A 17,545-nucleotide genomic window follows, 5' to 3' on the forward strand; every position below is an offset into this window, starting at 1 on the left:
TCCCTTAAATTTCTAGATCATTTTAAATGTATACTCTCTCTTTTGGCAAATATCTCTCTCGCGCGGTTAGATCATTCCTCTCCGTTCAACTTGGCCGTTTCTCTTTCTCCTCTTTTTCTCTCTTTTTTTCTCGCGTGCGTCATGGACATAGCAAATAACTAGACGGAACACAAAGTATATTTTTGCATGCGGGGAATGAAACCTGAGGAGTAAGAGGAAATCTCTATTGTGACCATCTTGGTCGTTCAATAGTAACATATATATAAACTAGACCATAGACATAGGCTGCGGTCGAGAAGGCACTGGAGATGCTTCGAAGCATTGCATTAACCAATCAGAATAAAGAATCTTTACTCTTTTTGTCCTGATTGGTCAATCAAACGCTTCGAAGCATTTCTAGCGTCTTCCCGACCGCAGCCATAGTATATTTAAACCGAGTGTTAAGAAGTGGGAGTCGAGGTACACGTAGAAAAAGACATGCTCTGTTTCGTGCTCCTTCCGTCTTTCTCGCTCGCGTGTAGCGTAACGAAAGAGAACGCTATGTTACGCGCGAGCGAGAGAGAACGCAAGGAGCACGAAACAGAATATATCCTTTCCTACGTGCACCTTTGCTCCTCACTCCTTAAATAAAGGCAAATGCTTGATTTAAATATATTATGTCTATGCATTAGACTTTCAATCCCCTTTCCCCTTTGGCTTTACCCGCGTGGCAATACGCTCCGTCCACATATTTCCTACATCCATGGCGTGCGCAGTTAAATCGTTCGTCTCTGTCGGATTTGATCATTCTTCTTCTTCCCTTTCCCTCCGACTCTTGCGCGAAGAGTGGCGCCACGAACGGCACGAATCGCGAACCGAACGGATGTTCAGTCAGTCGTCAGTCTCGACTCTCCGGTTGATTGTAACGGACGTTCCTTCCGTTTTGTACTTTTCCTCCACGCTCGATCGGTCCCATGGAGAACCGTGGGCCCAGTAAGTGCAGTGCAGTGTCAAAATAAAAGGACAGAGCGGAGAAACGATTCGACGGATCAACAATGGACGAGAGACATGCACTCGCGAACGACAACGATTCGGTCAAGATAGGTATTCCGACATCACAAGTATAAGCAACATCTAATATTCATGTATATTCATTTATTTATTAAACGCATCATTCGAGTCTTCATGATATTCAAATAAAAAAGAAAGCTGTAGTAGAACTTGTAACGAATCTTTGCGCGATCGACTTCGAGATTGAAACGATTCTAAAATTTCGAACGAATTCGAGAGATATCTATGCGCGCGAAAAAGGCGCTATTTGAAAAAAAAAAAGTCGCTGTGTTAAGACGTGCTCCCTAATGTAGACTGCCAGTATTGGCAGTACTGAAAAATCATATGCGTATATATTCATTCATATATGACGTATGCCAGTTCAAACGGAGCACAGTTTTTAGAAAGGACGCGACGCGCGTCGTGATCGATACAGCTGATCGGTTTACGCGAAAAGTGATCATCGAAAGTTACGTGAGTTGCATTAAGTGTACACGTGAGGATTGCGCTGAAGAAAGCTATTCGATCGGCCTTGCAAGTTTACGAAAGGTTAGGCGAGGAAGATTGCAAAATTGCCAAGAGAAAGAGAGAGCAAGAAAGTGAGAGAAAGGGACAGGAGCAGAAGCAAGGTTAGGAATTCTTTTGGGATGTCGACGTACAGGAGGTGGATCTTGTGGCCGGCGAGGACGCGTTTTCGACACTTCACCAAACCGCCGATGATCCATTGCAGCTGAGATTATTGATGATCGACCGGGCCGATTGATCACTATCGCGGGACTTTCTTCCGGTGATTTGCGCCTCGAAGCTTGTATCTCGAGTTGGCGGACGCGCGAGAGAAAGAGAAGAATTTCGCTGTCGCTCGGTGTCGTAACGCGGCGCGAGTAATCTGAAATTATCCTCGGGAGATTCGGAAAAGGAGCAGCAGGTGAGAGACTCTTTTATCATTATTGCTATTGTATCACAGCTTCCGGAAATCTAGAATTATATTTTCTTAAAATACGGCTATCGTTTCTAATTCCAGAATATCTTTTTAATGTCTTTTTAATGAAATTTCTCTCTATTATAAGTTGCAATAAATAATTTTTCTTCTAGTATATATCGGCAAATTATGATATATACTCTGTGATACAAATATTCATACAAATATTATGCTTGCGCGCTTGTCCGATTCACGCTATAAACATTTTATGATTATAAAAATTCATAATTAAAAAAAAAAAGAAAATACGATAACATTTTAATTCACCAATTTATGGATATCAAATATTTCTGCAAATTATTATTATTACGTCATATCAATTATAGATTTTAGGCACTACATATTCTCGGTTTTATTAAATCCTTTAAACATAGGATCTAAAAGATAGCATCATGTTTTTTTCGTGTAAAAAAAATGGTTACATTAGCGGACACTCAAGTATACTGTTTTAATTAGCGATTCGAAAAAAAAATAAATAAATGTACACATTCACTATTAAATAAATTAGAAAATAAAATTAAGATTAATTTTATGCTTCCGTCAATTTATCAATATTTAAATTTATCGGTAACAATTTCGACAGTTCGACTTAAAGATTACATTTTCACCGACACATGTCTCAAGATAATTTTGCGAGTGTGATAGTATGTATTTCTAGATAAATGAGAAACACGTGATGATAATTGTCGGATGGATAACATCAACTTAATAGTCGTTTTAATAACGACTGTTATGGAACAGAAATCAAGCCCAAGGCTTCGGCTATTCGTTGGGCTCATCGGCGCCTCGTGTTGTGGGCGAGCTTTAACCAAATATGCAGTTATCAAGGTTCGAATCGCCCGTACTGCGAAGCCGTGTGGGTTAGATAAACATTTCGAAGTCGTTATTATGGAAATGGAAAGAGCAATTTCAGAGTGGGTTTACGTATGCAACGAAGTGTTGCAAAAATAACAGTTTTTATCTTTCGGATTGATCTGTACAGTTTATGGGATCAATATTTAAAATTAATAGTAATTATCACGGATCTCTATGCAATTAAGCGCATGCAGAAAGTATGGCGTTAAAGTCACCGGAAATTTTTTCCCTCTACACGTTTCTTATATACAGGCATTGAATTCTCCAGTGATTTTAACGCTTTCAGCGTAAGTATTATATTAATATTCGGACACTATTTGCATACTATATTACTCGATTTAATTACTTAATTTATCATGACTTTGAATTGTGTTAACATACATAAAATACATAAATTTCTAAATTATATTAATATTAATTATTTTCTGCTTATATAATTCTTATTACTTAGCTAATATTTTTTTAGTCTATTATCTCGAATTATAAAGAATATGAATATTGGATGAGAAGACGCATACGTTGAATTTATAAGGATAACTCGTGTCCTCTATAATGAGGAACATGTATAGGGATTACCGCGCTATTTTCTCCAATTTTCTAATAGAGAGAGAGGATTTCCAGGCTCGTTACGTGGGACTCTTCCCACGTAAATACTGCTCGTTATATTGTCCTTGAATTTTTCGATTACCCATCGTGGCTCCCCAGCACACTCGAACCAAAACCTTAAATCACCTGCGCGACAGCTGTTTCCGCCGTCGAAATGTCCACCTCGCTGCTCAAATCATTCGACCTTGCTAGCCAGCACCGATATAAATGTGTATAAAAAATTGTGTAAAGTATTTTATGCTAATCTTATGCTAGTAAAAGAGATATGAATTAATCTATTAATTCATTATCTATATATATTATTATTCGATCTTTTTACTTCTTTCGGAAGATACTTTATGTCTTTCAAAGGGAAGATTCTTTTCACTCCCGCCTGCAACGAGCATCACGAAGGACATGTCCCTGGCCGCGATCGCGAATCTGATCACGATAACCCCATATCTATAAGAAAGAAAGCCACAGGATGTCGTCGCGCAGGGATGTCGATCTCAGCAGTCTCATAAATCACGGAGCATGTCGCGATATAATATCCGGCGCCGGCCGAAGAGAGTCGAAAAGGGTTCGCGATAAGCGGCCACAGCCGACCACGGTGGTCCAGTGGTGATCGAGGTCGATCATATTTTTTTTCGCCGCCGCCTATCGTGGTGTTCTAAAAAGTGAACGTTGTATCGTGCACATCGCCGCCTCCGCCTTCGCGAACAAACGTGTCGCGCTTTCTCGGCAGGCAAACGCCTGTATCCAAACGCGCCAACGGGCCCCGTTATATACTAACCCGTCTGAAAACGTTTACCGTCTGTCTCGCTATTGAGAGAGAGAAAGAGAGGTCCGTCTTAACCCTCGTTCGGGGTGACATGACGAAGCATCGCGCGATCCTTGTTCTTTTCTTTATCTTTATCTTTTTTTTTTTTTTTTTTTTTGCACAACCGCAAACCGCTTCGGACTGCGATTTATGGAATGGAATGAGAGAAAGATGCGAATCTTTGTTGTACCCCGTGTCAATTTATAGGATAGTATAATAGAGGATATTAGATTCTCTTCACGGGTCTCTTCTATAGATTAGATGAAATTAACATAAAGAATGTGTGAGATACAACTCTCTAAAAGCGAGCTCAAGGTCGATAACGAGAGTAAGATAATGATAGGAAACGAATAAACGGGTTGTATGGAGCGAAAGTGATTCAGTCACCATATCTTAAAATGCGTTAGGCAAATTTACTTATTATTTCGTTTTAATAATATATACATAATATAATACTGAAAAAGTTCAATAATTGAAAAACAATTTTTTTTATAAAACCATTATATTTTTCTATAATTATACAAGGTGAGCTAAAATTTATGGTACAATCGGCAAGAAACTAAAAATCGGGAGAAAAAAGAAAAGAAAAATTTTACGAAGTTTTATTGTCGAGGAAAATAATTTTAAAAATTGGAAGATTAAAATTTATTTATTTATACTTTTTCAAGATTCAATGATTTCTGATATCGTGCATGTTGTATCATGATTTTTGGCTCATCTTGCTTAATTATATAGACACACCTGATAGAGATTTTCTTTATGAAGTAAATAGTAATATATAATAGTTTTAATTTTTTAATTTAATATTTTTTCAAAATATATTTTCTTAAAAAGGAAAGTATATTAGTCGAATTATTTCGATAAATTTATTGATTAACAGTTACTGTGCCGCTGATGATAAAAAAATATATTTCGGATAAGCGTATAAGTACAATAAGAAATGGCCAATTTTCGATAATTTTTTGCCGTCTATATTTCATGGTGAAGATGATGTTTGCACAGTCGATCGTATTCTCACAGAGTTCGACCCAGTTATTAATAAGACTTTCTCTTTTATTTTAGCCATGGACTGGAGGAGGGTCGCACTGGCATTTTTAGTGGTGAGTAAATACAAAAAAAAATAAATAAATAAATAAAAACATTTTTTTTGCTGCGCATAAAAAGTTTATTTTAAATTTATGAGACTTAGATATAATCATAATTATTTGAACGACTCGAGTCTTTGACTTCTTGCAAAATGCAAATTAAAATACGTTAAAATATTTAAATTGTAGAATTATCGGTATTATGGAATTTTTATAACATCACATAAAAAACATTTGTATAAATGCACATTATCCCTTCTTTTCCATTACATAATCCTGTTATATAATCACGATATGTGTTTTCTATTTATGCTATCTTATATATTTAATTTAATCTAAAAATATTATTAAATTTCCACCCTTTTTCTCTCTCACAGAAAATATGCAATCTGCTTGCATAATAAATGATTCATCTTAAATTGCTTAATTTACGTCTAAATTGTTCTAAATCCACTTGTATTATATGTAATTCGCACGAAAAAGAACTGTCATAATGCTTAATAACAACAGCAACGCGTAAAAAGAAAGTATACGACAAAATGTTATTTGTATCATTGTACAATTATTCTATTATTGATAGTTTTATTTAAAGAAATTGATCGATCGATTATCCTTGCATTCGATTTGACATCCTAAAAGTCGAAGGATAAACAAAACAGATAATATGTAATCGGGAATATGTGATCTGCAAACTCGCTATCGTTTCGAATAGCATGGATTAATGATGTCCGCAATATACATATACACATACTTTCTCCCATGCGTGCTGCGTCGCACACGTGTGTTGGTTAGGTATGTGATGCATTATGTAATCTCTTTTGTTGGCACACAACACATCCCAGAGAGGTATTTGCGAATTTGTTAATCAGTATCAAATATAAAAATAGAAAATGTTTAGAGAATAAAAAATGAAAATAAATTGTATGCATTTTTCTGGCTAATGGATATTTTACAGATTAACGCGCGCGGATAAATAATTTACTTATTATATAATCTATTTATATAATAAACAATTTATATATGCATTATTGAAATGTTTGAAAAAAATTTAAATTTTATATATAATTATATAATTAAAGTTAATTGACTAATTAAAATTTGCAATGCATTGTATGTTAATTTTGAAGCAAGAATTATATATATGGCATTGAAATACGATGTAAACAAAAAGTGTGGTAATGCAGGTATTTAAGTATGACGGTATTTCGCGATGGTTTCGGAGAATGTTATGTCACTATTCCGACAATAGTCGTGGGATCGTTCTCTTGATAGAGGTTGACGGATTTAAAATCGTTAACCCATTCAAGAGGCGGCAATCCCAGCGTTATGTAACACATAATAATTGACAATTACGCTAAACTTGGCGTTTACGTGGCTTAGAAGGTCTCTACGACAGGATCTTTAAAACATGCTAATGGATGGAATAGAATATAAATAAGTGCTTCCGTTCATTGTTTTCAAATTTTTCATTGTTAATATGGATTATTTTGCACAAAATACGAAATAAAATTCCAAAATTTAAGCCGTTACAGTTAAATGATCTCAACGTATGATCTGTGCTCCATTTATGAAATGTCATAAGGACTTACGTCATGAGAACCTATATTCAATGCCATATAAATAATTTTAATATTTGTAAATGCCTCTCATGAGAAAGTATTTCGTGAAATAGAATTCAAGCTTCCTTTTTTTTTTTTTGCATTGGCGAAGCGTGAACGAGAAAGATATGATGGGTTCGCGTGTCGAGTTTTATCGAAATACTCCATGCATATAAGAAGGAAAGACAATCCGTTCAGAACCACCACGCCCACTTTTACTTCGTGTTCTTTAAAATATCGGCTCGAGATCTTGGAGAGCCTGGAGCTTGCTGGCACGTTTCCATAAACGTTTCACTTTACGAGAGTCGATAGAAGGCTTTCGATAACCGGAAGAAAATATGACGTTAAATCTGCCCTTTTTGTAATGTTATTTATTCTTTTATTACAACATGGAAAATCGATTTAAATTCTGCAAAGAACGTATTGCGATTTTGATATATTACATCATGTCATATGTTACATATTTTCGAAACAGATTCTCCGAAAGAGAAAAGTTTCAAACATTTCCAAATATTTTCTTTAAAAAAATCAGAGACTTTATCTTCTTCGCACCAGCTCTTTGTGTGTGGAAGAAAATATTCTTCAAACGATTCATGGACCAGGAATATAATAGGTACGCAAAGAGAGACGCTTTAAGCACACATTCTATTCTAGGTGATGAGTCGGTCGGAAAAATCAATAGAAATTTATATGCTGACAAAAAGAAAAGAAAAAGTAAAAAGTCTCGTCTGTCAAATATACTCTCTTTCTCTTTATATATAAACATTACTGACAATTCATACGTCGAAATCCATACAAATTTATTCCGTTTAGGAGAACAGATTATGATTCGCGAATCGAGTCATCCGTTTAATTAGAAATCGATAGAATCGCGTGGTACATTTGATCGACCGATGTAGGTTTCGCGTGGGTGCGCGTTTTAAAGTTCGGAAGTCGTCGCGATTGAACTGGGCGCGATCTCCTCGCCCACGCGAGATGACAAGCTCCTGGAAGGTCTTTCTCCATGGAAGGGAGCCTCGTGTCGGCGGAACGCTTGTCCCGCGCTAAATACTTAAACGCTCTGCTATGACATAATCGCGACTTCGCTCGCGGCGTCAAATCGCGGCGTCACGTCACGTGAGCACGCGCCGCGCGACAGGAGGGATTGCGTATACAAGGGTGACTAAGTGGTAAGAGCTGCAGATTGTGTCTGCAATAGCGAAGGAGCGAGTGTAATGGACGGTGATTTCAAGGAGATCCCCTGCCCACGTTAGATCCGCGATCGCGGCTGTCGATCGACCGTCGTTTATCGCTCCAATTACCTATTGAACTACTTGACTTCAAAGAGTCTCACGTCTCACGATGACGTTAATATGGAAATCGGGGGCCATCATTTTAATACATATATTGTATTATTATGAAAATATGAAAATTCCCATGCTAATTGAACGATTAGTCGACTATTTTCGACAATATCGCGAGTAATAAAAGAATATTGATGATTAATTTTATATCGCCATGTCTCACGATGACGTTAATATGGAAATCGGGGGCCATCATTTTAATACATATATTGTATTATTATGAAAATATGAAAATTCCCATGCTAATTGAACGATTAGTCGACTATTTTCGACAATATTGCGAGTAATAAAAGAAAATTGATGTGATTAATTTTATATCGCCATATCCACGTTAAAAATCGGGAACAAGTTTCTCAGTTTTTTTTTCTGTCGTGCTATAAAGAACGACGCACATTCTGCGTTGTGGAAGGTCAGTTCTCGATAGATTCCATCGGATGGAACGTCACGAACCTTATATGGTACGGTTTGACTTGGTGGGTAACTGTGCGCTGCTGCGCTTTATATCAAGGTATGTCCGTCGTTGTGTTTTTCGCGTTTGACTCATGTCCATGTTTTTCGATCTCGCGATAATCTGCCTTGCCACGGGCGTTTGTCAAATTAATGGAACAGTATTTCCGCGATGAAAATCGGCTAGTAGCTAAGCCGACAGTTCCCTCACTGTCACCTTCACTTTGGCGCGTTATTATTAGAGAGAGAGAGAGTCGCAAATACAGTCCACGTGAGACAGAGGAGGAGAGAAAGAGAAGTGCAGCGACCACGTCACGTATATACACTTGAATGGCCAGTGACTCGTTAGACCACTTTCATTGCACGGACGAACACGCGTCGACCATGCTGACGTCAGTGTTTGCCGCGGAGACTCGTGTCGTGAAACTTTCCGTCGCGTAAGCAAACGCAGAAGCGATCATTTAGCACTTCTGCGCGCACACACATACGCAGAATAATTTTTTGCGCGAGAACATTCTCTGCGTGGGAGAAAAAAAAAAGGCGAAAGTTTGATAGCGACGCGAGGGGAGCTTCTAAAATCACTTAGAAAAAATCGGCTATCGTTTTATAAAACGACGAAATATTTAATCTGGCTACGACATATACATTCGATTCCGCTCGTTTAGCTGTCGATATCTAAATTGGAAGCGACAGGGAAATAAAAGTGTGTCACGAGGGGAAATTATATATCGTGGTGAGATACACAATCGTCCTTGTATTATTTACGCTCGTTCACCATCGCTCCTCTTACCGACGTTTCTACGGATCCGCGTGTATACAGATCAGTTTTCACGACACATACGATATCTAGTCAGTTATCGCCGATAAAAACAATTTATTCATGCGAGCGTAAACCGCGATTTGCGCTAATTAAATCGTCTAGAAGCTACATCTCTCATTTTAATAATTGCATTATGATCGCGCATTATGCGTTACGCGAAATTACCAGTGCTCCAAGATGCACTACAGTAATGAGTTTTGAATTAGATGAATGGAAGGCAATTACGGTACCTCATGTATCGCGTCGCTCGTTAATCTAAAAATAGACTTGTGTCGTTACGTGTTTTTCACCGGATAGGATAATTAGAGGCGATATTATTTGCGGATGTATTAAATGTGTTGCACGCGCCTTTTCCATTATCGGACTAGACCCGCGCGTTTTCTCACACAGGAAGACTTATCTTTCACTCATTTACAATCTTGTAAGCAGGAGCTTCCAGGTCTCATTTAAAAGATTAATTATTATTTTATTACTTCATTTCTATCTCCGTGTATGACGTGATTGAAAGCCTAACCGTTTTATGATTTTAAATATTACATAATAATAACCTTGCAAAATAATCTTTCCTTTTTGTTACGAATATTGTAATAAATCAAAAAAATCGTGCAACCGAATAATCATCAATTCTAATAATCTTCGATTGACGATAACGATAATATCGGGTATTTTAGAAAAAGCTTCTTCTACGCGAATTTTTATTAATGATGGCGACAATCAACCGGAATAATCTAATACTGTGGAAATTAAAAATATATGATTCATATATCTTGAAAGGCAAAATAACGAGACAAGTTCGAGTCTAGTGGAGCTTGACATTTTCATGAGACTTTCATATCGTGCTGTTTAATCGAACGATAATCAATCATTGATTGATCCCACATCGGCGTCGGTTAAATTAATGCTTGGACGTGAAATATGTTGGAAGATCTATCACATATAACGCGTTATAAAAATGTTTGAAAACTACATTTGAAATTACATTGCTAATTTTATAAATTATAGGGAATCTCAGCGCCAATTTCTTCGACGTATTAAGGTACATTGTGATAAATGAGTTTCCCATTTTTGCACTTATTACGATAGTATTTCTTTTTAATCAACGGTGGTTAAAGGAGATATAACGCGCTCTAACCATTTCACAAGGACATAAAATAAAATACGTTATGGCATTATTGTTATAATGTATAATGATACCGTAAAATTGCTTAGAAAATCTATAGATATGGGATTTGATTTAAGATAGATCGTCATTCGCCATTACTGACATACCGGCTTATATTGATCGTAATTACGAGCGTTACTTTAATATGCGGCCGCACACATTCGTCTCGAAGCGTTTTATAGATCTCAAGAGAGTCCGGTACTTTTTTTTTCTCGAAACAGCATCACGCGCACCTATTTCATCATTGGCTTTACCACAAGCGCCGATGATATCACACTGCCAATTGTGGCAACTTGCTCCGTCACCGGGAATAATCTGCCGATAAATACGGATCGGATCTAAGCGGTAAAAGTGACGGAGACACTACTCTCTTTTTCCACGCGTTTCTCATGTCAGTGTTTACCTAACGTTGGTTATATATCTAGAATTTTACGTAACTTTTTCCACGATTCTTTCTTTTTCCCCGTTTATAAATTTCTTTTCCGCGTCTTTCATCCATTGTCGGCTACATCATCACATATTTATGTCGCTTAATTAAATCTCACCGATCGGGATCTAAGTGCAGCCTTGAGGGAATTTTATTGAGGCTTATTAGCGTGTTCTTACTTAAGCGATAAATATTTAAAGTACTCACGCTCTACGCATGTGTAGTCGTATTACGTACAATATCGTGTATCTTGCGCTTGCATTCTAATTGTATTCGCGCGATACGCTCACTACCAACGACTAACATCGGCGATAGCGCGGTTAAGTTAGCGCTAACAATTGTATCTTATTATGCGAAAAGATCTAAAACACGTTGCCTTTTCTCTCTTTTCAGATCACAATAACGAGACACAGCAGTGCACACGCAGCCCAGATACCTCAACAGCTGCCGACGTGTGAGTACACAATGCGAGACTTACTTTCTAATTATTAGCGACCGGCAATAATTAATTAGAGCGAATTAGGCGTTAAAACTCGCGGCGCATCTCTCGATCCTGTTCTTTTTTTCCCCTTGTTTCACCTCGAAATATAAGCCACCGTATGGTGGATTTTCTCCTGCGGAAAAATCGCGCGTGCTATTCCTCTCGCGAAACCAAAGTGCCGGATAATCAGATAAAAGTGGACGCTTTCCACATGATGCGCACTTTCTAATGACGGCACAATAAACCTGATGACAATGATTCGAGAAGGGATACCCGTGGTAACGAAATATAACAATTTGGAGATAAACGTAATTACTAGAAAGGAGTAATTGATCTGCCGCTGTAGTTTCTTGAATTGTTCGATAGAAAGAGGCTTAATTAATCACTCGGGCTAATTGCTTACGTGCTTGAATCAATCACGTTTAAATAACACACACGCACATACACGTGAAAATCATTTAGAAATTTTATTTGCACGTGATATATTTAATTATGTAGTTATATCAAATGATACAAAAGCTTGAGATATGCAAATATTTAAAAATTTTTCGACGATTTTTCTAAGAAACTTTGCTATAATTATTTAAAAAATTGTTAAATTCTGTTAAATTAATTAAATTCAATTATCGCACGCGAGCGATAATTAATAAGCGAAGAAAATTATTCATATTTTAAAACTCGAATATTAATAGCCGGCAGAAAGAAAGGAAGGGTTATTTTTCCATTTGCGATACCGGAGGAATGTCCGGTCGACCATAAATTTTTTTTTACATCCGGCCGCGAGATCGAGGGTAATTAATTTAACGAAAGGGATAAGCATGGTCGTTCGGAAGAGAGCCTTTCCAGACGAGACCGACCGACGACCTTCCTTGAAAGACATTGCTTTTGCTAGAAGGTGAACGCGGCCGTGCGACCTAGATTCTCATGTGGAAAGAAGCGAAGTCGGGTTCGCAGGAGAGACGGAGAACGTGATATGAGATGTAAATGGCACGAAACGAGATGATGATTATAACCGGAGGACGGACGACGAGTGTACAACAGCGCGATATCCACCGCGGCATCGACGCGAATCGAAAGTCCCTGTAAATGAACAGGCGGCGGACACTTTCAGCCTTTTACTGCGCGAGAGACCGCGAGTTGAATTTCACTTGTCGAATCAGCGGAAATACAGCGTATGCACGATATATATATATATATATATAGCTAAAAAAACTTGCCTTTATACATATATATATTTATCGACGAAATAATATTTCCGCAAATATTTTTTATATATCCTGTCTCAATCCAGTGAATCCAACGAATTCAATTTCCGTTAATTCGGCAATATCACGCCGAGAAATCAAATTTGGATATGTAACACAATTATAAATTTTAATTTCCTGTTAATTTATTGCTTTAGTTCTCGATTCTCGATTTCTTCTTGTGGTGAAGGTGCCAGATTAATGGAGATTTCGCATAATTATTAATATTATTTTACATGCGATTCACAGACGGACAACTGTCTAAACGTAGCCTATGATCGGCTAGTTCTAAATTTTCATATTTAAAAGAACTATTTTAAAGAAAAAAATATTTTAATACTTTTATTATTTAATTTTTCGGAATTTTCTTGCTATAATATGTTGTTCCGCGAGCTTTGAGACACTTTGTATATATTATTTTTAAGAAAATTATCAAATTCAAATTTTTCTGATATCTATGATATATTACTTTAAAATAAAACAAAAAATTATTTAATATTTATCGATAATGCACAACTGTGGAATAATAAAAAACACGATGCTGATCTGTAAAATACTAATAGATACAATTACATAAGCAATTATGTGTATAATTGCTTATATAGTTTGTATTTATTAATATTTTAGATAACATAATATAATTTAACAACTAAATTTATAAATTGCTCACTTTATAGTTGCTTATCGTCATTGATGATATCTCGGATCTTCTCTTTCTTATTAATGCTTTGCAGTTTCTTCATGGCATTCGCACGACACTCGCGAAAATACATTACGATTATACGAGCAATCATCAGAATACGATAATTGCGCGGCATTATACCTCCAATGTTAATCGCACACTTTATTTTATATCGTGATAAAAAAATACATAACTCATGGTTATAATTCGCTTGGTACTGGAAAATTGCACGATTGAAAATTTATACAGAATTATTTCTGTTGTTAATATACATATAAATTTATATGGCAATTTTTTTCCATATTTTATGACAACTAATTAGAATTATAATAATGGTAGGAAATAATCATATTTGGCATTTTTTATTACATTATTATTGCATTATATATTACTTGTCATACGTTCAAATTTAATTTCTCGTGATGAAGATGCTAAATTGAAGATTTCGAAATGCGCGATCACTAATATTATCATATGCGCGTCTCACGAAACGTCTAAAGGTTAACTCTTATATCTCAAAATAATGTAAAGTGAGATACTATCGCCGAAGTTAAGCGAATTAATGTTGCTGATAACAAATAATAAATTAACAAAATTATTAATTGCTTACCTTACGAGCTCGATCGCTATCCGATGCCTTTCGGTATTTTCTTTTCATCTGTTGTTTGTCCTTTGTTCTTTCTTCATAACATTCGCATTCGCGAAAATACATTTAAAACAGTTAATTACGATCGCACCCGCACTCTAATCTCCAGAATACGAAAATCGCACGGTACTTTGTACGGTATTCTCGGCATTAAAATTGAACGCTTTATTATGTTACGCACTTTATTGTATCGCGACGAAAGACCGCGCGAATATCACGATGTTATGATCAGGCGGTGGAAAATTGCGCGGCCGCGAATTTACACAATGCTATATTTCTAACAAACAGTTAATTAATCGCGCTGACAATCTCTAATTGTTCGTATAAAATAATCGCGTCTCGAGATATACATATATAATACAGTTATATATGGAGTACCTCGCGACGTTCCTGTTAACTCGAGCCTCACCGCGCGACTGACACGGATTTTATACAAAATTATTATGTATATGTAAAAAAAATCCTGTTCGTTCAATTCATACCGTGCGACTAACAACAAAGTAGTTGTATGTAAACAGTATATACGGTATACGTTAAATAGTAAAATACCATAAATTCGATGCTTACATCAATAATCTGTTAAAAACGCATATTTTATGTGTGTAATTTATTCGATCGAAATTAATTGCGAATCAACAAAGCAATGATATTATATTTTATGATATGTATTACGTTCCGCGAAGGAGAGAGAAAGAGAGAGGAGGGGGGTAGAGAGAAAGATAGAGAGAGAGAGAGAGAGAGAGAGAATATTTATCGTTAATTTTGCTCGTATAACAATAAAATTGCTATAAAATGCGTATATTAGTCGTCAGCAATAGAGATAGTATTATGTGAATTCGCGATATTTTATTGAATCGTAACTTCGTGATTCTCGCATTTCTCCGTCGCAATATAACAAAATATGTAATGTGCTATGCAGATTGTAGCTTCGTATAATCATGATTTTCGCTTTCTCTCGTTGTAATATAAAGTGAAGTACGTATCGTGTGCGACTAATCGTTAATTTTACGAAGATATATCTTTGTCGTGTTCGTACTTCGAGAGATAAACAACGACACAAGCGCTTGTTGATACTATCCGCTCGACTCTCGTCGCGAAAATGACAACATATACACGCTACACACTATTTTATACTCGCACAAGTCGGCTATTGTTATTAGTCATGCTATCTCTCGCAGTACGATTATAATTAAGCGCTGATTTATTACTCGAATCCCGCATTTAATGCTTGAAAAATAAATTTAAAAATTAATTGAGAAGATTCTTCACTGTGTGTGTGTGTGTGTGTGCTAATATCGGTACAAGAATAAACTATGTTAATGCAGTTAATTGTTCCTTTATTTTTGACATTAAAATGTTTTCCGATTTATTTGCTCTCGAGATTATATCAATACTGAATTTTATAGTGGCAGGATAATACATTAATGGAATTTTTTTATTATAAATCAGATAAAATCACTGCAAATCGCACTAATCTTATCCACTAAATTCGTTCGCGTAACAAACAAAGTGAAAAATGACATATAATTATATCTTTATTTTATTTGAGTTATTTATTTTATTTAAGATAACTCAATCGCGAAAATAACTTTATACAACGTATTACGATAATGCAATAAATTAATATAATATTTTAAGTTGCAATTTGGTACAAATTAATTTTAATGTTCCAATCGAGAAAGTAGATTGTAGACTCGTAATTTCTTCAGCAACGAATGCTTAGACGTATTAAGATGATGATTAATAAGCGAGATAAGCTTCTCTCATGACAGTGACAATCCGAAATCCATTGTCAAAGATTCTGCGGACACTTTCAGACTTTTACTTTTTGTCGTTTGTTCCGCTGGAATTTCAACGTGAAATACAGGAAAATGAAATTGTTTCTCGTTCTGCCCTGATAAGAAACGCTTACCTTTTCTATGCTTTAAATTCTATATACTTTATTTTATCCGCAAGAGATGACCATCTTTTTTTGTTAGTTTGTTAGAAAAATTTGTGCTTTCATTGCTATATTATAATGAGCAATCACCATTGAAGTCGGAGTATTGTTTGATGCCTTTCAAACTGTTATTTCTTCACTCTCGAAGAGAAACTGCGCCTTAAAAGAAAGTATTTTTTACGCCTCTACCTTCGCATGTTCATTTGCGCTCGCGAGGGACAAGGCGCTATTATTTTCACATACATTACAATAGCAGTTGCGGTTTGACTCTATCCGATTACCGTGCTAAATATCTAAGAGGGAACATCCTGTTGAAAACTGAAAAAAAGGATAGTTTTCTTGACGAAGTGACATTAATAAAAATCTTTTATTGATATAACTTGTACAAGTTTTCATAATCGTTCACATATAATTTTGTTAAAATATAATAAAATATAATACATATAGAAGAGAGTAAAAAAGAGTTATATATATGCTTTGCCTTGTGTGTCATGTATTATCGAATTGTTCGAGGGATTATTTCGATTAGGATAATCTGAAATAAAGCAGTCATATTTTAAAAAACTGTACAAATATAACTACTGTTATACGGATTTTTTTCTTCTGAAACTTTATGAAGAATTTTATTTTTTAATGCAAATTTTATTAAAGCATATATTTTTTAATCTTCAAAACATGTACAATCAATATGCCAAAAAAATAGTTATTAAAAATGTATTTTATTAAAAGTGATATTCAAAAACAACTTTTATCAGGTGTTCTCTTTTAATTGCCATGCGCATTTTCTTTCTCTCATTTTATTAAACCTTGTTGCATGTATAAAAAATGTGAGCATTGAAAAATAAATTATTCTGCTTGTCGTTCATACGGTCGACTGACATGCATTAAAAACGAGAAAACATCACTTTCCACTGGAAAAAATCGCAATCTTAATTGGCTTTTATTTCAGAGATGTTCTAAAATCACAGACTATTTTGCAGAAAGCGAAAGGAATTCGTGTAAATACGGTTTCCAATATCAGAGAGATAGACAAATTTCTTTAATGAATAATTGAAAGATTCTAGCACTTGGAAAATAGTTAATTCCTGAGAAAGATCGAATTAATAGAAGATATAAAGTTGCGCGATGCGAAAATAAAAAGAATCTAGGTCGTGCGAATCAGATTGTTCGTGTTTAATGTTGTCGCATTTAACGAGATTTGAATACATTATTTTCTTATATCTTTGAAGAATTTGCACTGTCTTTATTCATATTGAATAAAGCTGTTATTACTCATTAGTGCGTAATTAGAAATTATCAATATTTGAGTATATTATTAAAGCATATGATAAAAACAAAAGATAATTACCAAATAAAAATCAAAAGTAATTAAATAAAATATATAAATTATATATACATAAAAT

General features: G+C 35.4%; 1 protein-coding gene across 1 annotated transcript in view; it reads left to right on the forward strand.

Annotated features, from left to right (window-relative positions):
- The first annotated feature begins 1,479 nt into the window (after positions 1–1,479).
- Positions 1,480–17,545, forward strand: part of LOC115240734 — a 60,988-nt gene continuing 44,922 nt past the window's right edge. The window contains exons 1-3 of the mRNA XM_029816079.1: positions 1,480–1,954; positions 5,331–5,368; positions 11,544–11,604. Of these exons, the coding sequence (XP_029671939.1) occupies positions 5,333–5,368; positions 11,544–11,604 (97 nt within the window). The 5' untranslated portion in view covers positions 1,480–1,954; positions 5,331–5,332. The remainder of the gene's footprint in view (positions 1,955–5,330; positions 5,369–11,543; positions 11,605–17,545) is intronic.

This window comes from Formica exsecta, unplaced genomic scaffold (genome assembly GCF_003651465.1).
Source record: "Formica exsecta isolate Colony F162 unplaced genomic scaffold, ASM365146v1 scaffold444, whole genome shotgun sequence".
Taxonomy (NCBI): domain Eukaryota; kingdom Metazoa; phylum Arthropoda; class Insecta; order Hymenoptera; family Formicidae; genus Formica; species Formica exsecta.